The sequence below is a fragment of the Hylobates moloch genome, unplaced genomic scaffold, assembly GCF_009828535.3.
Source record: "Hylobates moloch isolate HMO894 unplaced genomic scaffold, HMol_V3 SCAFFOLD_22, whole genome shotgun sequence".
In the NCBI taxonomy this organism is placed as follows: Eukaryota; Metazoa; Chordata; class Mammalia; order Primates; family Hylobatidae; genus Hylobates; species Hylobates moloch.
In genome coordinates this window covers 16,313,839-16,340,687 of record NW_026652297.1, presented here as the reverse complement: position 1 = coordinate 16,340,687, position 26,849 = coordinate 16,313,839, and the positions used below count along the sequence as shown (strand labels likewise).

General features: G+C 40.4%; 1 protein-coding gene across 2 annotated transcripts in view; it reads right to left on the bottom strand.

The window, feature by feature from the left end:
• Nucleotides 1–26,849, bottom strand: part of RYK (receptor like tyrosine kinase) — a 92,616-nt gene that overhangs the window by 42,221 nt on the left and 23,546 nt on the right. For both annotated transcript variants that reach the window (XM_032143578.3, XM_032143577.1), the window contains exons 2-6: nt 23,553–23,674; nt 12,756–12,855; nt 10,937–11,071; nt 8,726–8,779; nt 3,972–4,116 (exon numbers count right to left, since the gene is read on the bottom strand). In XM_032143578.3, coding sequence (XP_031999469.1) covers nt 3,972–4,116; nt 8,726–8,779; nt 10,937–11,071; nt 12,756–12,855; nt 23,553–23,674 — 556 coding nt within the window. The remainder of the gene's footprint in view (nt 1–3,971; nt 4,117–8,725; nt 8,780–10,936; nt 11,072–12,755; nt 12,856–23,552; nt 23,675–26,849) is intronic.

The window sequence follows — 26,849 nt, the reverse complement described above, 5'->3', positions numbered from 1 at the left end:
TAAAATCAAAGATTTTAAAGGGAAACTCTGTCACCAGTAATGGCATGGTGGTGGTGGTGGTGGTGGTGGGGATAATAGAAACTGGAAGAGAAAAATGAAGATGCTGCCAGATAACAAGTTCGAGCATCCCACAAAGGAGTAATAAACTTTCCCACAGTCGCAAACTAATAGGGAAAGACTACAGTAGAGACACACTGCAGACCAACCCCCCTGCAGGACTTCAGGGTGAATGTAAAGAGAAGCTCTGCCTATCCAGGACAGACTCATCAGGCATAACACAGAGACTGAAAAGATCAATTTGCAGTGTTGGGAGAGGAAAAGCCACACACATGAGCTCCAACTGCCCTGGCATGAGCACATCTCAGGCAGTGTTAATTATCTGCCTCTAAGGAGATCTGTTTATAACAAGCAGTGGCTGCTAAGTGCCTGGAATGGAAGAACACTATCATCCCTTTCTAAGGAATTCCACGGAGCCATGGGCTCCATCCAACCTCACCAGACTGTGTGAAGATTAACGGAGTTCATGAACGTAAAGCACAGGGAACAGTGCCTGGCACACAGCAAGTGCTTTATACAATGACAATAGTGGATTATTAACACACAGCTATTACAACACTGAGTCCCGCCTGCTCTGCCCTGCTCCTAGAAGAGCAATCCTGAAAAAGTTATTTAATCTCTTCAAGCCTATTTCTAGGTGGCTGTGAGTGTTAAGATAATACATATAAAGTACATGGTACAGTACTGGTAAACAGAAAACACTCAATAAATGGTAATCCCAGTGGCCCCCATGCAGAGAGAGAAGCAGCAGATGTCTCTTAAATGCTGTTGGATAACTGGATGGGAGCTTTCTGGTCACCACTGTTAGCTTGCCTGGCAGGTAATAAATAATTGTTAATAGGACAGGAAAGGGCAGAAGAACTTTGTCCATCACCACTAGTGGGAGGCGAAGCCGGCTGGGCTTCTGGGTCGCGAGGGGACTTGGAGAACTTTTCTGTCTAGCTAAAGGATTGTAAATGCACCAATCAGCACTCTGTGTCTAGCTAAAGGTTTGTAAACGCACCAATCAGTGCTCTGTGTCTAGCTAATCAGGTAGGGGACTTGGAGAACTTTTCTGCCTAGCTAAAGGATTGTAAATGCACCAATCAGCACTCTGTGTCTAGCTAAAGCTTTGTAAACGCACCAATCAGCACACTGTAAAAACAGACCAATCAGCACTCTGCAAAACAGACCAATCAGCACTCTGTAAAACGGACCAGTCAGCACTCTGTAAAACGGACCAATCAGCACTCTGTAAAATGGGCCAATCAGCTCTCTGTAAAATGGACCAATCAGCAGGATGTGGGTGGGGCCAAATAACGGAAAAAAAGCAGGCGACCCAAGCCAGCAGCAGGAACCCGCCTGGGTCCCCTTCCATGCTGTGGAAGCTTTGTTCTTTCACTCTTCACAATAAATCTTGCTGCTGCTCACTCTTTGGGTCCACACTACCTTTACAAGCTATAACACCGCAAAGGTCTGCAGCTTCACTCCTAAAGCCAGCGAGACCACGAACCCACCAGGAGGAACGAACAACTCCGGATGCACCACCTTTAAGAGCTATAACACTCACTGCGAAGGTCTGTGACTTCACCCCTGAAGTCAGTGAGACCATGAACCCACCAGAAGGGAAGAAACTCCCGACACATCTGAACAACTGAAGGAACAAACTCCAGACACACCATCTTTAAGAACTATAACACTCACCGCGAGAGTCCGCAGCTTCATTCTTGAAGTCAGCGAGACCAAGAACCCACCAGAAGGAACCAATTCTGGACATACTAGCATACTGCAACTTTATTAAAAACTTCATAAAATGCCATTTACTATACATAAGGCTGTGTTTTAACAGCTTACTGTATTTCATTAAAACCTCACAACATACCTACTAGGTGTGTATTTCTGCTTTACAGAGGAGAACTGAGACACACATAGGCTATATAACTTACTCCATGTAGCCCATAAAACTAGTAAACAGAATAGCCAGGCTTCAAACAGAGATGGTCTGGCTCTAGAGTCCATACTCTTGACCACTAGACTATGCTCTGAAAACATGTGATAATATAAGCTGGTTTTACTCAGGTTATGTCTGGAAACTTTTGCCCGAAAACTACAGAGAACTGGAACACCAATTCATGGATGGTAACTTAATTACTTCAGCAGGCAGAGGTAGATGCCCCATGGAATCTGAGAGTTATTGCAAAATTCTGGCCTATGTGGCCTCACAGCCCTAGCACACATGCAAGCATTCAAGGAAAACGCAACTCTCTGAGTATATCAAGACTGACTTCCAAATGTCATGCTCTTCAGTCACCTCTCTACCTGTATCCTCTCTCAAAGTCCTATCAAAATGTTCCCTCAATTGCTTCCAAATGCCATTTCTTCCCCTGTAAAATCTAAACCTAACTTCACCACCACCATGTACACAAAACATATTCTGAAACCATATATGTACTTCCTTCTCATTCGTATCCCTTTTCTCTTCTTTCTCCACACAGAAATGGAAAATAAAACAGTGGGGACAAAGAGTACTAAGGGGCAGTACTGAATCCAACCAGCTCCCTTCCCCTTCATATTCTTATGCTACAAATATGCTTCCCAGCTGTATGTTAAGACTAATTAGGACTGGTGACTCAACAATGAGTAAGACACACTGCTCCCTAACTGGAAAAAGCTTACATTCTAAAGGTAAGACAATTACATAAAAAATTATAGAAGAAAAAGTACAGTAACTGCTACGAGAGAGAGGCAGAGACAAAGAGAAAGGGGTGTTTGGGAGGCTTAGAAAAGACTTCATGAAAGAGACAGCAATGGAGCTGGAATTTGAAGAATGGACCAAGTTTGGACTGGTGGAAAATGCATGGAGGCCTGTGGGAAGAAGAAAGCATGAACAAAAGTCCTGAAGGGCAAAGTGTGGGGCAAAAGTGAGGAATAAGTAATCATTTGACTGGAGCGCAAGTAAGGATACAGCAATAAGAGGAGAAAAGGTTCAAAGAGTATGGATGATACATCTCCACATAAAGGAGGGCTTTCAAAGAAGTCACAAAGCTGGGGCATGTCTTCAGTCAGTAACTGGGAATCACAGAGAAGGGAAGTAAGAAATGTGTGTTATGAAAACAAACCTATCATTCCATCTGTACCTCTCACCCTAACTTGACTATAATGTCCTCCTTGTCATCTCTGACTCACTGAGGCTGGACAAACACCTGTTGTATTCACACACTTTACACATCACAGTCATCAAATTACATACTTTTATAATTACAGGTTAATGTAAAAGATTAAAATCTTGAAACTATGAAGTATATCATTATTTCTTTCTGTTCCCAGCACTTAGCATAGTATCTAACCCAGTATATCTCAAACTGGCTGTACATTAGAATCATCCAGGAAGCTTTATGAAAAATACTAATCCCCAAATACTACCACAAACCAACTGCATCAAAATCTCTGGAAGGTGGACCCAAATACTAGTATGTTTTAAAAGCTTCTCCTTGACTCTAATGTGCAACCATGTTGAGAACCAATGGTTTAAATCAGAGCAGGTGCTCAATACATGTTTACTGGATGGATGGAGGGAGGGAGGAAGAGAGGAATGGAGAATGATGAAGGCAGGAGCTAGAAGGAAGAAATAGGGCTATTTTGAAAAGGCAATGGTCTGAGGTAGAGTCATGTCAAAGGGAATAGAAAAAACATACTTGTTTTCCGCTTCTTCCCCAACAACTAAAAAACTAATTTCTGACTTCTTAATTTTTAAAAAATAAAAATAAAATCAGAGAAACCAGAGACAGTGATTAGGTCATCTTATTTTTCCTTTGGCTGGGGCTTGGTCGTCCTCCCTCCTTCCCCTGCACCACTGCGCATCGATGTGTATGGGCTCCCACATATATACAAACAACTGCTTTCATTTTTTTTCTTTCCCAAAATATGTACAATACCTGTCATCCAGTTCAATCCTTTTCATACTATGAAGGTGCAAAACAGCTAATATTATTGCTACGAGAAATATTACTGCACAACAAACCCCTACACTAATATAAAACACACGCGTAGAAGTGGTTGGAGCTGCATGTACAGGATCATCTGAAATAAAAACAAAAAGCACATTTAGCTTTTTAAACAAATATGACTGCTTTGTGACCCAATATACACAAATAAGTATTCTGTACTTTTCATGTGCCCATTCTTTGGTAAGATCAGTTACCAGTAGCATATTGGTGGAAGTTCACATAATTTTTTTGATGTTTTTGTTGTAGCTTTAAAAAAATATTTTAGGCCAGGTATGACGGCTCACGCCTGTAATCCCAGCACTTTGGGAGGCCAAGGCAGGTGGATCACCTTGAGGTCAGGAGTTTGAGACCACCCTGCCCAATATGGTGAAACCCTGATTCTACTAAAAATACAAAAACTAGTCAGGCACGGTGGCAGGCACCTGCAGTCCCAGCTACTTGGGAGGCTGAGGCATGAGAATTGCTTGCACCTGGGAGGCAGAGGTTGCAGTGAGCCGAGATTGCTCCACTGTACTCCAGCATGGGCGACAGACCATCTATGGACTATTCTTACCAAAAGAGTTGGTTCTAAATCTAATCAAGTGCAAAATCTACCTGCCAGTTTAAAGAAAAAAAAAAATGTTCAATGATTTCAGGAAGATACAGAATGTGGGAAATTCTATGGGACAAATAATATAATTTCTTCAATAAATAAATAATATTAATAAAACGGTTGGTGGTTTCTGATTAATACAAAAGTCAACAGACCTTACTAATGGATTGTACCAAAGTAGAAAGATAAAGAAGAATGAAAAGTTTTGGCTTAAGCGATAACTTGGATAAGGGTACCTTTACAAAGATAAAAAAAAAAAAAAGAAAAAAGATTTTAAATAGAATTTTTGGCTAATGAGTATAGTAGTCACTCACAAGTGGTATACATAAAACATAGCAGTGCATAAAATATACTACAGCAGTGCCGTCCAACAGAACTTTCTGCAGTGACGAAAATGTTCTCTAGAGTACTGTCCAATACAGTAGCCACTGGTCACCTGTGGCTATTAAGCATTCAAATGTAAGTACAACTAAAGCTACTGAAATGTAGTTAGTAAAACCGAGGAACTGTTGTTTTAATTTTACTTCACTGTAATTAATTTAAAGTTAAAAAGCCACATGTGGCTAGCAGTTACCATACTAGACAGTGCAGATCTATATATTCTTCATATTTCTTCAACAATGATGTTTGGGTTAGAGGGATCAGACATCGTTTTGTTGCCAGGGACCACTGACTCACAGAAGACTGAGTGACAGAAGGGTCCACAAGTTTATAAAAACAAACATTTATTCTTTTTTGAGAGTAACAGAAATTGTTTTGCTTTTCTGTTTTTAAAGGCTCTATTCATTAAATAAAATGATACTCAGCTTTATATTATTTTAAAAAGAGAGGCAGGTGAGTGCCGTGGCTCACACCTATAATCCCAGCGCTTTGGGAAGCCGAGGCGGGTGATCCCTTGAGGTCAGGAGTTTGAGACCAGCCTGACCAACATAGTGAAACCCCATCTCTACTGAAAAAAAAATACAAAAATTAGCCGTGTGTGGTGTTGCGCACCTGTAGTCTCAGCTACTCGAGAGGCTGAGGCAGGAGAATCGCTTGAACCCGGGAGGCAAAGGTTGCAGTGAGCCAAAATCGCACCATTGCACTCCAGCCTGGGTGACAAAGCAAGACTCCGTCTCAAAAATAATTAACAAATAAATAAATAAATAACAGAGACAAACAAAAAGAAAGCCTCAGCAACAGGGAAAATAACCCAATGACATAGATACAGCCACATACACACATACACACACACACACACACACACACACACACAGAAGCAAAATGAGAAAAAACACAAAGATACAGATGACATAAGCAGGCAGAGTGGAAGATGTAAACAGAAGCAGAACTGGTGTGACTGGAGATTCATGGAAGATCTGATCATGAGTACTCACATCATAACGCTACTGAACAAAACTTGAGGCATTTGGGGTTTATCCTAAATGAGATGGGGGATCATTGCAAGGTTTCAAGCAAAGCAATTTCACAGGGCCACTTAACAAAAAATGACTGCATGATGTGTGAAGAATGCCATGTAGGGGAGCAAGAGCAGAAGCAGGGAACAAGTTAGAAGGTTACCAGAGTAATTCAGAGAGACGGCACTGGCTTGGACAAGAGCGTCACAGTGAAGATGAGAAGTCAATGGATTTGGGAACACAGTCAACAGACCTTACTAATGGATTGTACCAAAGTAGAAAGAAAAAGAAGAATGAAAAGTTTTGGCTTAAGTGATAACTTGGATAAGGGTAACTTTACAAAGATAAAAATAAGCAGGTTGGGGATGTGAAAATCAAGAGTTTTGTCCAAGTTAAATTTGGAGTACCTAGTCTACTAACTAGGTTCCTTGTATCTCCATGCATAGATGTTAAACTGACAGATATACAAATTTGGAGTTCTGGGGATAGGTCAGGATAAAAGATAAAACTTACAGCTTTCAAAAACACATGGAAATAAGAAAAATAAAACTTTTCTAAAATTTAAACTTTCAATCAACAAACAATAAATCAGAACAGATTAACGTAGAGACCAAATGACTTCTAGGGCAGCTAGACTTGGCTGTAGCCTGAATGAAGGCATGACTTTCATCAAGAATTACCTTATGCCATGGGAAAGCTATTCAATCTTGGGAGGGGCAGAAAAAAATTCTGAATTCTGGAGGCATATGTTAGCAGTGCTGTCCAAGCACTTTCCAGGGCAGAGCCGAAGATATGGCTCTGCTGGGCAGATCCCCCTACATGTGCCCTGCTCAATTACCTCCAAATTCCAGGCTTTCCTAGGCATTTTTCCCATTCCCTCATTCACCCTTCATCTGCCACCATCTGGTCACCCTTCAGCTCTCAGAAGAGCTGTCACTGTTCTCAGGAAGCTATCCTTGGGTTCCCAAATCCCCCTGTGCTTGCCTTATCATAGCTTGCCATGCTATGTTGTTATCACTGCCTATATTGCCTTGTCTATTTCTCCCACTACATTATAAACCCTCGAGGATAGGGTCTATTTGCTCACAGTTTAGTCCTCTGCTTCAGTCATACCGCCTAACACACCACAGACTCTCCATAGGTATTGGGTGGATGAATAAATAGAAAGGGCGGGAAGATGAGAGGGAGCAAGGAAGACACAGACAGAGGCCAAGAATATGCAATACTGCTCTTTATGAGAAGTAATATCCTACTAGCATAAAAAAACGGGCAAAGTCACCAGAATTTTAAAAGTAAACTTTGGCAACAGTGACATTTTAATGTTTTTTCTTTCTTTTCAGAAATATTCCAGCAAGTAGACAATATGTCACATTATTTTACAGGCAAAAAAATTCCACTTTGGGACATCCAGATACTCTGTGCCTCCCAAGGTGATGAAAAGACAAAATAGGCAGCACAGAGTATCATCTATGGACTATTCTTACCAAAAGAGTTGGTTCTAAATCTAACCAAGTGCAAAATCTACCTGCCAGTTTACAGGAAAAAAAAAAAAAAAAAAATCATGGTCAATGATTTCAGGAAGATGCAGAATGTGGGAAGTTCTATGGGACAAATGACATAATTTCTTCAATAAATAAATAATATTAATAAAAGGGTTGGTGGTTTCTGATTAATACAAAACATATATCACCCCAACAGTTGTGTAGGCTTCATTTGGATCTTGATTCAGGGGGGAAAAAAGACATTTTAAAGACAATTGGGTTAATCTGAACATGGACTATCTATTGGAGATACTAAGCAACTGCTGTTAATTTTGTTATATGTGATAAATCAAAATGAATAGGTATTAGGTGATTGTGGGGTTTTTTTAAAGGCCCTTTTAAAAGAGATCCACCCTGAAATATTTATGCGTGAAATAATCTGACGCCTGGGATGTGCCTGAAAATACTCTCCTCCACCCGTAACCAACCACAAAAGGAGGGAATCAATGGAAGAACAATAGCAAAGTGTTGATCATTACTGAGGTTGGGGGATGGGCACATGGGAGTTCATCAAAGCGTACTCTGAACTTTCATGTACTTAAAGTTTTCAAAACCAATTTTTTAAAGTCTACTTGCACGAAGAGAATCTAGTATCCTTTTAAGATACTGCTATTAACACTACAGCAAGAAGAGTAAGACCCAACGATGTCTTCATGTCAGAAAAGAAAAAAAGAAGTTTGTAATAATATCTAAACACAACCAATACCAAAAAATAAAAATCTACTTTGCATATCTGCTCTGTAGGTTTAAGTAACATAATATCTTTAAGCTTACACCTTCACCTGGATGAAATTAGCTTAAGATTAGGTCCAGGCTGCAAGCCAGATTTTCTAACCCTCTGCTAATAAAGATCTTACACATATTTCATATAATTATGACTACTCAAAAATATATGATATTCCTGCTTGTAAAACTTTTTAGCTTACTCATTACAAAATACGTATAAATTTTAGTTCTCAAAATATTCAATATTCTGACAGTTTCATGACCTATCCACCAGTCTACAAAGTACCAGCAAAATAACAGCATGGTGTCATTATCATTTGACAAACTGGAAACCATGAGGCCTCCAAGCTTCATGCAATCATGTTTATATGCAGTCAACCATTTTTCATTTCTAATAATGGATAAAGATAATACAGTAACACTTACAAATAGTTCTGCTACTGTTTTTGTCCAAGGCTGAAGTTTTTACTTCTTCAAGTTCTGAATTTAAAAGGAGATAAATGATGCTTTAGAAATTCTCTTTTCCATGAAAATCCTTAATTACTATAATTATCAGAACATTGCTGGAACTCAGCAACAGGTATTTGTTGCAAGATAATGAAAGCTATGTTACTATTCTGATAATCATCACTACAGTCACCAATCAATAGTCTATACCACTGTTAGCCAAAGGGTGTTACTTCTAGATGTTCAATGAAAATGTTCCTATGATCAAGAAGTTTGGGAAAAGCCACATACTATAGTGTCTCTTTGGAGCTTCACAGTGAACATTAGAATGTAAAGACTAAAAGGAGTTATGGGGTCACAAAACTTGTCTAACCCATAATTCCCATCCTCATATGATAAAGGAAACTTTTCTTGCTAGTAACACCTACTAACATTCCATATAGTACAGATACGTTTTCTGTTGCAGACAGTTTTTGAAATATAGTAGGCTGGAAAACCAGATAAATAAATACATTCGGATCACATAATAAAGTAAGAGTCATGAGCCTGAACTGGGTGACTAGGGTGGCCAAAACCATGACCAACAAATACAGAGGACCAGAGAAAAACTTAAGTCTAAAACAGAATAGAAAATTACTCCAACACAGAATTTTAATGTTAATTTCACACAAATACTAAAGAAAATGGAGAAAGTATGTGACCATTTCGAGTATCAGCTGATCATTAACCTTAGCTGATACTAGCACTGGTGGGATCCAGAGGCCACACCATGTCTGGTTATCATTCTGCCTTATTTGAGAGTAACGGATGAAGCACCGTGGTACAGTCATGCCCATCTCTCTGAGGATCAGGAACTAAATGTTTTACACTCCTCACTGGCTAGCTGTGATAGCCTAGGGTCCAATCTCCTTATATCAAATATGTAACTACTACATTGGAGTAGAGAGTCTCTGAAATCTCCTTTGTCTTTAACATTACATGGAAGTTGGTACATAACTCAATATAGTAGAACTGAAAATTGTACCAAAACACTAAAGCTGAAAGATGCTAACTTTTCTTTCTTAAAATGTCTATTCAAATGTAGTGCAGCTTTTTTATTGGCATGTACCCAGACATTAGCCATTACAACTCACTTGTTGGCCTTAGGTGTTTTCATAACACTCAGCACTGATTTCAATTGGGAAATTTATTAAAACACAGTTTAACAAAGAGGCTGAGAGGACAGGTCTGCATCCTAGCTGCACCACTTAGCTATCTGATATTGGCAAGCTATATTCTCTGAAGCTCAGCTTCCTTTTCTGAAAATGAAGACAATGAGAGAACCCATTGCCTAGGGTTGCTGTAGGGATTAAACAGGTGTAATACCTGTCAAGCACTTAGAACACAGGAAGCACTCAGGGTTTGGGAGGTTTTTTTTAAGGATGTTTCCCCACCATCTTAGATACTAACCAATTCTACCTATGTGACCTTGTAAATTTGGGTCACTGTAGCTTTGTGGAACTTACAGTGAGTGGGTTGGACTAAACTTGTAAGGAGAACTCTAAAATTCTTTGATTTATGACCTAGCATGCTGGAACTCTTTCATATCCACTCTGATTTCTTCAGTAACAGATAATTCAAAACCAAAAAGAACTTTGGTAAGTACCCAATACGGTATTCTGAGTTTTAGGCTAGATTTAATGAATCGTAAAAAACAACAAACCTCTGAAACAGGTATTATGCCCATTTTACAGATGAAAAAACTGAGTCTCAGAGAGGTTATGTAACTTGTATCAACATCCTGAAAAAAGCAGAGCTGTCATTCCAACCCAGGTCTATCTCACCCCAGGGCAATGCTTCTGCATAAAAGTAACTTGATAAGGGAAACACAGTTAACATAGTTACTCAAAAGTCCCAACAGATTTTTCTTATTTCTTTACCTCTTCAACCATTTTAGCACTATTCCTAATGGAAAACATCTTAGCAATTCTGACAAAAGATTTGAGAAAGCATGGGCTGAATGAGGCCTGAGTGAGATTCCTGGCTACCAACTATCTGGGGTTATCTCAAAACTTCACCTGCCAGTGCTCTTTTCTCACTTGCAACTATAATCACGAGTTGGTCATACTTAAATCTGTGAAAAAACAACAAACTCTATTTTTCACCTTCTCACATACACGTAAAACATATTTTGGTAAATAAATTCCTTACTTTTGTAGCACATTTTCCTTCGTTTAAAATTTAAGACGGTAAAATTTTTTGAAGAATTTACTGTCAAGTTGAGCTGCATTAGTATCATAACTTCAGAATCTACTTTGCCAGTACAGGAAAGCTCTACCCGAAACACTGTTTGAAAAAGATAAGAAAAATATTTTACATTTTCTAAAAATCAACATTAATGCCCCAAAATGATTCTTTTAAACATTTTAGAATTACTTATTTTTGCTGCAAGAAAACTAAAAGTAATACATTTAACTAAAGTAACTAAACAAAAGTTTTTAGAGATCTTCAGACTACCACACCTCTAGGTATTAAGCATTTAATTCATTATGGACATAAAAGTTAGTATTAAAGAACAAACCAAGACATCAATGAAGAGGTAATTGTTTTCAACTTTTGCTCATTGTTTTTAATATATCACTTTGTCTCATAAGTCCTGCTATTCCAGTACACTAAAGCTGAAGGATCATAAGGCAAACCTTAACAGACACATCAGCAATAGTAACAATAGAAATTACATGATCAAATGGAAAGACAACTCACTACCAAAATGCAAGTATGTCTGCTCTTAATAAAAAGATTAAATATAAACCTGTAAATGAATCTGATAAATTGTCAGCTATCACCTTTCTCAATAGAAATTGATTTTAACACAGAATTGTAACAATGGGATAACAGACTTCAGTGCATATAATTTTTTTCCCCAATCTTTAAGATTCTTTTCCTACAAATTTAAAATATATCATTCTACCATCTGTATGAGTGCATTAAAGATATGGGCATTTCTAAATTCCTTTACTGCCCATAAAAATTTAAGCAGCCTTCCTGTGCTTTCTTTAAGCTTAATGTATGTCACTGATAACAGTGAATATGACTGCCAGAAAAAGTTTCACAACACTATTGTGGCTGATACTTTCAATTTTTAAAAATTTCCATTTCTTACAAATACCACAACTTCAAGAGCCTAAGAAGTTAGCTCAAAAGCAGTTAAATTGGTGTAAATAAGACACTTATTCATTTACTCAGACTGTACTGAGTGCCTATCCTGCACCATACTCTATGCTAAGCATCAAGGGAATTGCGAGATAATGTAATCAGTGAAAAAAAAAAACAGTTAAATATAAGGTTCTAAGGGGTAGGAAGAATAGAAGTTAACAAATGAAAGAAAAGAAGGTGACAGGAAAAAGACAGTGCAGATCTTGAGTCTTGCAGAATGAGTAGGATGAATAGAAAGGAGTTCACAAGCAGAAAGAGGAAAAGATAATCCCAAATACTGAGACCAGCACATGCAAAGGGTTGAAGATCAGAACTGCATGTAGTCTGGAACTGCTAGAACTCTGGGGCAAGTGCAGCAACAAGGCTAGACAGGCAGGCAGGGGCAGATGATAAAGGATCCAGGACACAAGGTGGTGAGTCTGGAATGCTCAGTTGATGGGAGTGGAGGGCACTGATGGGCTTCATGTCACAGAGTCAAATATGACTGTGCAAAGATCATCTGGGCCACAGGGTGAAATGTTGTGCCTAATCAAAGCGAAACAAGATCAGGCACAGGGACTCATGTGGAGGTAAGTACCAACAATGCAGAAAAGGAGACAGGGAGGGCGGAGCACAGAGAGTTCCAGAAGAACAGAAAAGAGAGAATGGTTTAAGAACACAGTGCAAATATTTACAAAAATTACCTTTCACAGTACTCGTATATCTTATGCCTATCAAGTAATACACACTACACATCAGTAAACTTCTGTTTTGGGGCCATAGGGGATGCAGTTGAAAAAGCATGTTAACTCTGTCTTTGAAGAATCTTACTTACCTGATAAAGTGCGTGGAACTTCCCCCTGAACAGAAATGTTGACCTGGGGCATGTCCATTGCCAAAACATTGTCCACTTGGAATCCCAGCTTATATTCAACCTGTAAAATAGACAGAAATAAACAAAATGGACCTGTGATAACAGGAAGGATACTATCAGCTTGACTTCATTAATTAGCTCGTTAATCAATGGATGAGCCTTTCATATGTACAAATAATCTAGCTATAAAAAAATCCAAATTGTCAGAAACAGTCCTAAGAATTTTCAATTGGATAAAAATTCAACCCAGTAAGCCACCCTCTATTTTAAGTCCAAAACAGGACCACCACTCTTCCATAAAAGCTGCCATCTCGGGTCAGAAATCCTGCTGAGGACTACGCAGCACTGACAGGCCATGGAAAGCCAGATATGAAGAACCAAAGCGGTGAGATATGTAACTGACAGACCATAAATAGCTACCAATGCCTTCTCTGGTTGATAAATGAAAGCCAAGCTCGGAGGGCATCCTTGTGGCTGGTGGAAGAAGGTCTGCTCTGCAGACCCACTCACACAATAAGCAGATTCCAAGGCAGATTTCTCATAGAATATCTAAGTCACATCCTCTAGTCTTGCTCTCACCAAAAAGAAAGTTCATGTTTAGATCCCCATTTGACCTCTGGATCTACTTCTCAAGTGATTCAGAATCCAGAAGGGAAGACAGGCAACCCATGAGATGTCTCTAAAACACCAATATTATCTATCCATACTTGGCCTACCCAATGTGGCTTAATAGAACCAATCAGCAACAATAATTATGGCTCTGTTGCTATGGAGAGTTCATGAAAGCAGCAGCTCTAACTGCAAAGCAATAGCTGAAATTCAGAATGGCTGCTAGCATCAAGACCTTCAATGAAGCCCTACAGCTCACATCACTCTCTGCCCTGCCCACAGGTTCTTGATAACTATGGTATCCCTCCCTCATTCAGTGGTCACAAAGAGTATCATTGGTGGCAGACTGAGATTTGCAGAGCCATGAGGCAGCAGGTTGGGAAAAGAGTGAGAAGAAAGACGTTCGATAAACCATTCTTCAAGAAACTTAACTAGAAGAATGGGAGACAGATGGTGAAGTGGGGGGTGTTCCAAAGCTTTTCTTTCTTTGTTTTTAGATGAGATATTCAAATATGTATATAGGCTAGTGAAAAAAGCTAATGAAATGGTACATAATAAAGATGAAAGAAAAGAGGGAAAGAGTATCATCCCAGATATAAGGGAAGGGATGGCCCTTATGCTTGGGCTAAGGTGGAAGGCGTTGTTACCCATGAAGAAGAAGGGCTCAGTCCAGAATTTGATTCCCCTTGGGGTTTCTCCTTTCACACTCTATTTAAAGTCTCTTAGTTAAACACTGTAGGAGTATGCAAACATTAAACTCTTCCTTTGCAGTTAAGATAGGTACATAAACAACTGTTAAAGGCTGTGTTTGATAACTGCCACATTCCCAACAAAGGAAATGTTCTTGCTGCACCACATCAGTGACTTCGAGGTACCTTGGCTAGGAAGTGTTCACACTCACCTTAGCATATCACAATACCATTGCTGCCACCAGGGGGTGCTAGAGAGCCACTGCCAAGCAAGTTTGGACAGGGAATGAGCAAGCTTTCCAGCAATACAACATCAAAGAATGCATTATACATCCCTACACCGATGCTATCTCTGAACAGGACCGTACATGAAGGGTAGGGGCACAAAAGAAATCAGCACCGCCAGCAAGAAATAGGTTTGGAACCATGATACCACGTGACTCTTAGGTAAATCAGTAACTTCTCTCAGTTTCCATATTTTGTAAAATGAGGGTAATACATGTTATGAGGATCAAATAAGATCATTAATGCAATACACCTAACTGTTAGCCTGGCACAAGTCTCCTCTGACATCAGCGGCATCAGCAGTCATTCCAGAACAGCCACCTTATTGCCATGCTGCACTTCTCCATAATCATCAGCCCACTGCTGGCCCCAGGGATTCTGACACAAACCCTCCTGGGTCTGTCAAGAACATTGTTGCAGGCCTTCTGTTTTTTCCCCGTTCTGAGAACCTCCCTATTCAGAACAGCCTCCTACACTCTCTGCCTCTTCATAAATGTCTTCCCACCTTCTCCTACAACCTTGCTTTCCTCAGAAGTCATCTGTTTCCCTGCCTATCATTCAGTTCCTACAACACCTGATCCTCAGGGCTTAGACAGTAGGATCAGCACTATTTAGGATCACTAGGTCCTTCCCAGACATCCCTTCCTCATGCCCTCATGCAAATCCCCTCTACTTTGAAGCTCATAACTTCTTTTTCTGAGACTGAGTCTCACTCTGTCACCCAGGCTGGAGTGCAGTGGCATGATATCGGCTCGCTGCAACCTCCACCTCCTGGGTTCAAGCGATTCTCCTGCCTCAGCCTCCCGAGTAGCTGGGACTACAGGCACACGCCACTATGCCCAGCTAATGTTTATATTTTTAGTAGAGACGAGATTTCACCATGTTGGCCAGGATGGTCTCGAATTCCTGGCCCCAAGTGATCCACCTGTCTTGGCCTCCCACATTGCTGGGATTACAGGTGTGAGCCACCGCGCCCGGCCGAAGCTCACAGCTTCTACTCATAATGGCGACTTCTCATGCCATCAACACCAATGACCCACACAGGACTTGCAGAGGCCTTGGTCTCCTGCCATGTTCTCCCTGGCTTCAATATTCAGTATTCAATATCCTGACACGCTAAAGAATTACTTCATAACCAAAACAAATGCAAAAATGCCATTCTATCAAAGATCCCATCACCACCTCTGATTCCTACAAAACCAGTTCTCTGATTCCATCACTCCAAGTCAGCCAACATTTATGAGGCACATTTATGAGCCAGGGGCTGTGTTCATAGCAGGATGCAGCAGCCAGTTAAAGCCACTTCCTTTCTCTCCAGTATAGCCATGAACACCTAGTTTCATGTTCTCCACAGCCCAAGCCCTAAAGAAGGCAACGTTACTGACAGTCATATTGGCACCTTCAGCTGGTTCACTCCTTCCAAACCCTCAAAGGGCAGCTCTAGCATCCTGACCACCCCTTACTCTACTCCTGCCGCTCAGCACTGCTGAAGGAAATCCATCCTACAGAGAAGGAGCTCTTACACAACAATGACCTCCAGTCTCAGGGGAGGCCCTTAGTTCCACTTAGCAATCCCTTCCTCACTGACCCTCTCTTCCCTAGTCTTATTCCAACCTTACAGGCCTTCCCCACCTCCTCACACTCAATGTCCTTGTCCCTTTCCACTAGCACAGAGGAACCCCATTTCTGTCTTTCTTTTCAACACCCCGGCAGATCTATTAGAGCATCTATTCTTTTCATTCTAGTCCCAAAGAAAGGTCCCTTTTCCTCTCCAAATGTAAATCCTTCTCTCCTAGTACACTAGGTTCTAGCCCATTTCACCACTGATGGGATATCTTAATCGTCAATTTCTCTCACTCTCTTTTACCTTCAATCCCTCCCAAGTGTCCAATTACCTACTAGGCAAATCTACCTAATTATCCTACAGCCTTCCAACTTAACAAATTCAAAGCCACACTTACTATTTCCCCAGAAACGTCCTGTCTCCTTTATTCTAGGTCTCAGTTATCACAAGGAGAGAAGCAGCAGACCAGAGACCAGAACCCCAAAGTAAGCAGAGAGGGTCTGGCAAAGGGGTCCAGGGCCCTAACTGCAGTTAAAAAAGCGGGTAAGACTGGCACCTGAGCATCTCAGTGTGGCAAGATGAAAAGGAGGAGAGAAGGGAGGGAAATGAGGCTGTGAGTGTAGCTGGCCAGTGAGGGTACAGGGAGAGGTGCAAAGAGCTGAGGAGGAGATCTGAGAAGGCAGCCCCTTTGGTCGTATCAGCAGCTTAGAGGAATATGAAGCATGAAACTGTGGAAGCCTGCTTGCTGGCTCCTTTTCTGAGGAACTGTCAAAAAATCGGAGGCATTCACAAGGTAGTTCTCTTTTCCCTCTGCAGTCTTTAGGATATAAATTTTAAAACTGCAGTTTCTGGGATTAGAGAAGAAATTGCCAATTATTGAAGTCAAATTTTCTCTAGTTTGGCATGTATCAATCTGTAAGGACTCTCACTTGCCAATCATCCTTTAAAGAAACAGATCTGCTCAAAAGTTAAATGTACACTCTACTGGGACAAAGAAATTTAACAGCAGTTGTTTATCAGAATGTAGAGTGAGCCAAAATACTTCAGAAAAGAAACTACAGGCCAGGCGTGGTGGCTCACACCTGTAATCCCAGCATTCTGGGAGGTCAATGCAGGTGGATCACTTGAGGCCAGGAGTTCAAGACCAGCCTGGCCAACATGGTAAAACCCTGTCTCTACTAAAAATACAAAAATTAGGTGGGCATGGTGGTAGGCACATGTAATCCCAGCTACTCAGAGGGAGACTCAGTCTCAAAAAAAAAAAAAACAAAAAAGAAAGAAAAGGAAAGGAAAAAAAAAAAGAAACAGGAAACTATCAAAAATATAAACATTTGAATAAACTGAAAAATAAACATTTTTGCTTATGTTCCCTTACTTGGAAACAAATGGCAATTACAAATAGGAAGCTGGTAAGTAAAGCCATTTCCTTCTGGAACACACAGAGTACAGATTTAAAGTGAATACACTTGTCTACAGCCAAATAGCCTTTTAATTTCTCTGAACTTACTAGAAGTAATGCCTTTCTCATAGAAACCTCACTCTGCAAAGGACACAGCCGCTGACCTCCAGCAGTGCCTGCTAGAACTCTGGACAAGTTCCCTGCAACTCCTAGAAAATGATGACGAATTCCTGAAAGCAGAGAACAGCCATGGGGTGAGGGTGGGTAGTGGGAATATTCTGCTACATTCTGGCAAGTTTTTGCTTTTTGGATATCTAAAATAGCCACTGACGGCCAGGTGCGGTGGCTCATGCCTGTAATGCCAGCACTTTGGGAGGCTGAGGTGGGTGGATCACGAGGTCAGGAAATCGAGACCATCCTGGCTAACACAGTGAAACCCCGTCTCTACTACAAATACAAAAAACTTAGCTGGGCATGGTGGCGGGCGCCTGTTGACCCAGCTTTTCAGGAGGCTGAGGCAGGAGAATGGTGTGAACCCAGGAGGTGGAGGTTGCAGTGAGCCGAGATAGCGCCACTGCACTCCAGCCTGGGTGACCGAGCGAGACTGTCTCAAAAAAAAGCTACTGACACTTAACAGACACAGTTACATGTTTTTCCTGGACATTGGGGAATGTTCTGGAATACAGAAGAAACTAATTATCTGTTAACGCCTCTCAGTAGCCTGCTTTTAAGTGTGTGGTCTTGTGAAAAAGAAGCAATACCAGAGTTCTACTCCCAACTCAAAATGCAATTAACACAATGGTCTTTCCTGACCACTCACTAAGGCATGTGTGACCTATGCCCTAAGAGTAAGACAGCTTCAAGCCTCTGAAGAGACCACAATCTGTGCAGCAAGACAAAACAGTGTAAACACTGAGAAACACTATTACCAGAAGCTGTGATATGTGAAACTAATGTTAAAATATCTACGATGTTGAACTGACATATACCAGGGAGCCTGCAGATCTCTGGAAGCAAATATTTCGTCTTCTGGCAAAACCTTAAAAAGCAAGAACTGAGGGTTTCTGATAAAGTATTAGAGCTTCAGAGCCACGGCCTTCTTTCTGAAAGTTCATGATTACACCTCAGGGTTAAATGATCAGGTGACAAACCCTTCATCAAGCCTCCCCTGCCCTCATGTGTGACTTTCCCATTTCAGGTCATCTCTACCTTCTGCTTCCTCTAACCCTACTTCTCCTACCTTAAGCAAGTCCCTTTCCAAATCTGGGTCTTAATTTCCTCACAGGAACTGATCAATAACCAAAGTACAACCATATAATAATAAGTAATACAGCCATTTGAAGGGGGAAAAAGTACAACTCTGTATCAAGTGACAGAGATCCTTGACCAGGATATTGTTCAGTGCTCTGCAAACTGCAGAAAAGTATGTGGTATGTTAGTTGTTGAAAGATGTATATATACATATACACACGGATGCTTATATATACATGAACTATTTCTAAAGGAAAGACAAGAATCAGGCAACAGTGGCTGACTCAAGCAAGGGGAACTAAGTGGCTGGACTGCTCAGGGATGGTACTAGAAGGTATAGGGGACTTATTTTTCACTGCATACCCTTTATGCTTTTTAAATTTTTACAATGTGCATATATTATCTACTCATAAGATTAATTTTTAAAATAAATAAACGTAATCAACTGTGCTAAAATCACCAGAGATTATTACCTAGAATTGGCAACTGCAATAGTGGCTGAAGCTTGAAACTAGATTAACACAGACATATTTCCTTAGTTTTTTACTAAAAAAAACACAGTAAGATGGTTACTTTCCTCTAAATTTTATACCTGTTACAGATGAACTTGTGAAATCAGTTTAGGTTTATATTCAACCCACTCATTTTTCCAAACTTACAACCTCAATCTATTACGAGTAAAATATCTGAAAAATCCCATTTGTGCAACTACTGTTGAGTGTACCCAGCCTATATGTTTTCACACTTCCAGAAATAGGAAAGTCACCACTCCTAAAGCCGCACATCCCAACTCTGAAAAGCCCTAACTGCTCAGAAGTTCCCCATTTGTTGAGCTGGGCCCTGTGGCTTCTACCTGCACATCTCTTCTGCAGTAAGTACCACGTGCTATACCAAGCACAGAGGATACCCTTTAAGGTGCTCAGCAAGTAGGAGGGAGAAAGAAAAGAAAATCAACTATTACAATGTTCTTAAAGTATAACTAGGGCTATGAGAGAGGAGAAGGGCACTGTGCAGACAGAAAAGGGCACCTGACACAGCTGGAGGAGAGGTGACACCAGGTCACAGCTTTATGAAGTAAACAGGAGTTATTCAGGTAAAGAATGAAGAAAGGGCATTTGTGGCAAACAGCAGCACTGTGAGAGATCACAGGGCATTCATGAAATTCCAAAACAGACAAAAATGACACTAAATGACTGGCTAGATAAGAGGCAGAAAAGAAAGGCCGAGACCAGATCATAAAAGCCTCCTACAAAATCAAGAGCTTTATTCCAGTAGCAACAGAGAAGCCTAAGGTGGCTTTGTGGAGGGTGCAACAAGAGGTCAGTCCAGAGGAAAGGAGACCAGTTAGAAGACCACTTCTGAATCCAGCAAGAAACAATGAAGGCCCAAACTAAGGGTGAGGCATTGGGTTACAAGAGAGGTAGGAAACGAATTTAAGATGTAATAATTAGAGAGAATCAACTAGATTTAGAAAGTGTAGGAGAAGGAAACTAGGATCCCTTCTACATTTCTGGCCTGGACATGTAAATAAATGGTCATACCCTCCAAAAAAATCAGGAAACTTCTGCCTCACAAAGAATATCATACCAGCAGTGGCAGCCCAAATGTGCACTAATGATATTTATACCTGCCAAAGAGGTAACTTAGAAATTATGCTCTATAAAATAATGTGAATGATATGGGAGTACAGTTACAGTTACGTCAAGGCTTCTCCTGACCCAAAATGTACCATGCTAACACTGCTTCCCCTTCAAACGTATATATTCACCTGAGCCCCTCCTACCTGCTCTCTCCCACTCCAACTTCCCCCTGTAACAGGCTCCTAAGACTCAGACACCCATCACCAGCAACATCAGGGCCCTGAGCTCACTCCAAATAACAGTGTATTTTAACTGTTTTAAAGGAATCAGTAAAAGGTTTTATTTTGTTCAGTCCTGACTGCCACTTCCCACATTGCCTTTGTACTCACAAATCACTACCCATACACTTGCCCAGGAAACCTCTCATATCAACATTCTTTTTTCCTAAGTGTGCCCAGAAATATTCACACTCTGTTCAAAGTCAATAGAAGTACCTAGAACTGAATTCTCTAATAAACCTTTCATCATTTTGAAATACATTATTTGTTTTTATATGTATCAACATCAAAGGTAAGAATAATAACAAGGAATTAGCTGTCAACTTTTTGGAGAATATAAGAAGCTTCTCTGCCTGAAAGATGTTCATAGAAACACTGGACCTCAGAGTTGCAAGGGAGCTTAAAATTCAGTAGCAACCACTCCACAAATACTTGAATTCCTCCTATAACAGCCTTATTGTATGGTTATCCAGTGTAGGTCTGACCTCTTCCAGTGAAAGGAAACACACTACCTTCACCACACCACAGGCTGAAATATGAAACTAGTTCCAAAAACAGATACAAAAAGTAGTGGTTGAAAGGATGATGAGGAATGAGATTTTTTAAAAGATAGTTTCAAATTATCTCCCCACAAATTACTTACTAATTATAAAGTGAAAAACTTGACAGGGGAGAAATCTGGTGACGAGAGTGTTCGGAGTTACCACCACCAGTCATGGGACAAATTGGCACCTGTGCACTGGGAAGGACAGCACCTTTGTGGTATCACTGCCAAAGAGATATTCATGAATCTAATCATGAGGAAACCTCAGACAACGCAAACTGAGGGGCATTCTACAAAATAACTGGTCTGTAAGTTTCAAAAACGTTAAGGCCAAAAAACACAAAGAAAGCCTATGGAACTGTTCCAGACTGATAGGGAACTAAGAGACACCAACTAGTAAAAAATTAGCTATGAAGAACATTGTTGTGATAATTGATAAAATGTGACTACTGTGGATTAGATAACATAATAATGTCAAATTTCCTGGTTTTGATCATTGTACTTTGGTTGTATAAAGAATGCCCTTTTTCTTAGAAAATACACACTGACATATGGGGAGGGGGAGGGAAAGGGAGATTGGAAGGCAAACAAGTATACTTAAAATGTTGGTATTAGGAAATGAAGATCAAAAATAAGCACTTATTCACTGGTACATTTGGCAGTATCTTTCAAAGTTTTAAAGAAGACGCACATTTTCAAAGTTTTAAAGACGCACACACATTGGCCTAGCCACTTCTTAGCAGTAATTTACTATTCAGAAATAAGGCCACAAGTGCACAAAAACTTCTGAACAAAGATGTTCTTAACATATTTATATACATACACACACATATATATGTACATATACACACACAGGGATACACACTAACACACATTTTTTTGTTTCCATATTCATCAAAAGCAAAGATTGAAACATTTTTAAATAAAAGAAATAGCAAAGGTAGAAACATCAATAAAAGATGAACTACCAATTGTTTTCATCCTCCCATTACCTGGATTTTGCCTATAAAATGAAATGAGGGAAACTGTGTAATGGTGAAGGGAATCATTGTTTGAAATAATAAAATGCTATTAAAAATCCATGTGTCCCATCAACGAGGTACTTTACAGATAGCAATATAGCATACATCCATACAATATCATATTATAAAACCACTAAAGAGAACGAGTGAGAGAAAAAGAAAGATGCCTAGATAAGTTATTCTGTAGGGGAAAAAGTACTGTTCAACATACGTGTCTAAAAATCCCTTTTTTGTTTAAAAAGGGAAAAAAGGGGACCTTGAAGAAGTTATACCAAACTATAAAAATTACTTCTGAGTATAGAACTACGAAGTCTTAACAGTTCTTTTCCTTTTTTTTTTTTGAGACAGAGTCTCACACTGTCGCCCAGGATGGAGTGCAGTGGTGCGATCTCAGCTCACTGCAACCTCCGCCTCCCGGGTTCAAGTGATTCTCCTGGCTCAGCCTCCTAAGTAGCTGGGAATACAGATGCACGCCACCACACCTTGCTAATTTTCGTATTTTTAGTAGAGACGGGGTTTCACCATGTTGGCCAGGATTGTCTCGATCTCCTGACCTTGTGATCCACCCGTCTCAACCTCCCAAAGTGCTGGGATTACAGGTGTGAGCTACCACGCCAGGCCTAGTCTTACAGTTCTTAAAACATTTCTGTAATATTTGAATTTTCCCAATAATCACTGTTGTTTTCTAAGTAGAAAAAAAGAAGATTTTTAAAAATCTATATTAAAGTGGCCAATTTAAATAACTTGCAGCAAATATTATGACAGACACTATTCTATAATACTTTTTAAAAAAACTCTACAATAGGTATTCTTATTTATAGTAGCAAGACTATTTTTATTTCCTAAATAAAATCCTATTCAAAAGCCTATATACAAAGCTGATAAAAGAAACTGAAGTTGGCTGGGTATAGGAGGCACCTCCATGCTCAGCCTCCGACTCTCTGACTTAGGAGAAAACTTACCATGTTTGAGGGACCCAGGCAGTCAGAGGAAATGTGAAGAATTCAGCAACAAGTAGCCCAGGCAAGAGATTCTTAAGTGATTGGGTTTAGCCCTTATGGGTAAAGAAGCCTCACCACAGGACACATGGGTGGCTGCATCTGCTGTACCTTTCTTACACCGTTTCTCCACGAGTGGGAGAACTGTATCCATTCTGTCCAACATGTCTAAGAAGCCTATCTTACCAATCCCCACCCCTACACCCATATCGTTTCACCACAGCAGCACAGGCATTATTGGGTCCAATTGTACCCTTTTCAAGCTAGGTCTGGATCTCTGTTTGAAGAGCCTAAAAGGATGTAAGTGTTGTGTCATGTGCTAATCAATTAAATGATAGCCACCTTCGTTTTAAAGGATTCGAGAAATTTTAGAGGAATAGGCCAAATATTTGAAATATAAATCTGAAAAGACTCAGTACTATTATATCACATCACCAGCGGACCCTTTGGTACAAATGGCAGCCCAGTCCTCAAACACAGCCCTTGCCTCTGTGGCTGGGTGACCCTGTCATGATGTCTGTGGTTAGCCACTCTCTTACCTTGGACTTCGCATGCCAGGTGAAGTGCAGGAAATTTGTCTCACTGGGTACTAACAGATTAAAGGATAGAGCGTAGTGACTAATAAGGTCATTTCTCACATAATAAAGTTCTGCATCGAGACCTAGAAAAAAATAGGAAAAAAATAATTAAACACTTAAAATACCCTCAAAATCATCCCTATCAGTATTTCAAATACAAATAATATAGTGAAGATAATATTGATAAGCAAATGAACATCACAAATGGCCCTAACATGGGCTGCCTTATGAAGCAAGAAAGACACGGGGTTTTGTCATCACCAAGAAATATGAAGAAATTGAGACTTGAAACAATTAAGCAGTTATCCAGCTGAAAACAGGTGTGCTAGAACTAGAACTCTGGCAGGCACTCTGTCTTCTGAGGGCCAGTGTAATGCGCTTTCTTCTGGACACAGTGCTTCTTAGAGTAACAGCTACAAAGAAATGCCCCTTCCCCCAAAAATTTACGTAGACTTAGGCAGGGAGATACAAAATGAAAGGGAGAAAGGCGCCTCGGATAAAACATAAGCCTGAGCCAAGCCTCGAGCCCCCAGCCAGAGATGACCTCCGCCTCCTCTGACAACACAAGGTCCTTGCTGTTCTGATAGTATTTACCATGGTACACACTTGCACCAGGTGTTCTGCAGGCACATGCTGTCTTCCCTACCAAGACTACAAAGGGAAGAACACTATGTTTTTCACGGTATCTGCAGGACACAGCTCTCTACACAAAACATAAACACTTGTTAACCAAGAGGTTAGTACTATAGACAAAACAAAAATAAATGAAAAGCCTGGAATGCTGGAGAAGTGACTCCGAAGTTTCACTCACTCCCATACCATCTTCTCAACCAGGGCACATACAATCTTCCATACATATCAGGCTCTCAATTTTGTCACACCCTTTTATCCTACCTGTATTTAATATTTTTCTTTAAAACTCATTTGACTTGTTAAAAATTTGTAAGGCAAAATTTAATCACTACTTTTCAGTGGCAAATCAACAGCTACTGTTTAAAAAAAAAAGTTATCAAAAAACAAAAGAAAAACAAAACAAATGTACTAAATTCTAGCTCAATTCTGGTGCCTATCAAGAAGGCAGTGAACTTGAGCCTAGCTCATTGTTTATAAAAAGGGAGGAGGGAGGTATAATCAAGTGTTTGAGAAACGTAAAAAAAAAAAAAATTCACACAGAGGATTTCTCCATGATCATCCAAGGAACTGAAAGACTAAAAGCAGGGAGTAACTTTCTCTTGAATTGATTTACTGTTATTTAAAGTTCTATCCAGGTGTCCCTCTAGTAATACATGACATATATATTCCACAAGTTAGAGGGGGATAGAGACTGAGGAGAAGAGCCAAAATGCAAATCTCACATTTACTGAGCCGGCACTATGGGGTCTGAAACCTCACAGTATGCAGAGAGGTCAAGATGGAGATCTCATACCTCCTAAGAATATAGACCTAGAAACAAATCACTCTCCTACAGGTATTTATCCTGTAAAATTAGTTTTCTCGTTTCTGAACTAGATGTAATAAAATCATTAATGCAGAAACGAGATTTAAGGCATGCTACACAGGTGAAAGCTGCTGCACTTGTAGGGTCCAGCCCTACAGGGCCTGTGGGTTTTTCTCCTCGTGTGCAGAGCCCAGAGATCGTAGAAATAAAGACACAAGACAAAGAGATAGAAAAAAGGCAGCTGGACCCGGGGGACCACTACCACCAAGATGCGGAGACCGGTAGTGGCCCTGAATGCCTGGCTGTGCTGCTATTTATTGTATACAAGGCAAGGGGGCAGGGTAAGGAGTGTGAGTCATCTCCAATGATAGGTAAGGTCACACGAGTCACATGTCCAACAGACAGGGGGCCCTTCCCTATTTGGTAGCTGAGGCAGAGAGAGAGAGGGGACAGCTTACGTCGTTATTTCTTCTATGCATTTCTTGGAGAGATCAAAGACTTTAATACTTTAACTAATTCTGCTACTGCTACCTAGAAGTCAGAGCCAGGTGTACAGGGTGGAACATGAAAGTGGACCAGGAGCGTGACCGCTGAAGCACAGCATCGCAGGGAGACGTTTAGGCCTCCAGATGGCTGCGGATGGACCTGACTCATGTCAGGCCTTCCACAAGAGATGGTGGAGCAGAGTCTTCTCTAACTCCCCTGGGGAAAGGGAGACTCCCTTTCCCGGTCTGCTAAGTAACAGGTGCCTTCCCAGGCACTGGCGCTACCACTATACCAAGGTCTGCTAAGTAACAGGTGCCTTCCCAGGCATTGGCGTTACCGCTAGACCAAGGAGCCCTCTAGTGGCCCTATCTGGGCATGACAGAGGGCTCACACACTTGTCTTCTGGTCACTTCTCACCATGTCCCTTCAGCTCCTATCTCTGTATGGCCTGGTTTTTCCTAGGTTATAATTGTAGAACAGAGATTTTTATAATATTTTGGAATAAAGAGTAATGCTACAAACTAATGATTAATCATATTCATATATAATCATATCTATATTCTATTTCTAGTATAACTATTCTTGTTCTATATATTTTCTTTATTATACTGGAACAGCTTGTGCCTTCGGTCTCTTGCCCCGGCACCTGGGTGGCTTGCCTTCCACAGCACTAGCTGGGTAGCATTGCTTTTATTTATCCTAAAAAAGATACTGAAAGCAGAGACAGAAATGTAGACCCTTCTGCAAAAGCCTCTCCCTGCTGGCAGGAGTGTTAGCAAATAGCCAGGAATGGAGGATTGGTGGTGTTGGAGAAAGGGGTTAGATGAAAAATTGTAAATAATTTAAATTTGTCTTTTTTTCTTAAGTCTGGGCCTTAGTATAGTTTAGATAGGTGCTGTTTACTTAGAAATATATGTCAGATAAATAAAAAGAAGAAAATTACATGAGGCAGTATTGACATGAGACAAACTAGAACTCAAGTTGAAAGGATTTCATACTAAATGTATTAATATAAAATTTATTGAGTTCATATTAATAAAAAACACAAGAAGACACGTAGTACAACTGAAAAAAAGGGCTTCAAATATAGAAAGCAAAAACCAACAGGACAAAAAGGCAAAAAGAAACACACAAATCCACAATCACAATTGGAAACTAACATCCTCTCAGAAATCAAAAGATCAAAACAGTCGGGCATGGTGTTACACCTGTAATCCCAGCTCTTTGGGAGGCCGAAGCGAGAGGATCAGTTGAGGCTAGGAGTTCGAGATCAGCCTGGGCAACACAGCAACAACCCATCTCTATATAAAACTTTTTTTTAATTAGCTGGGAGT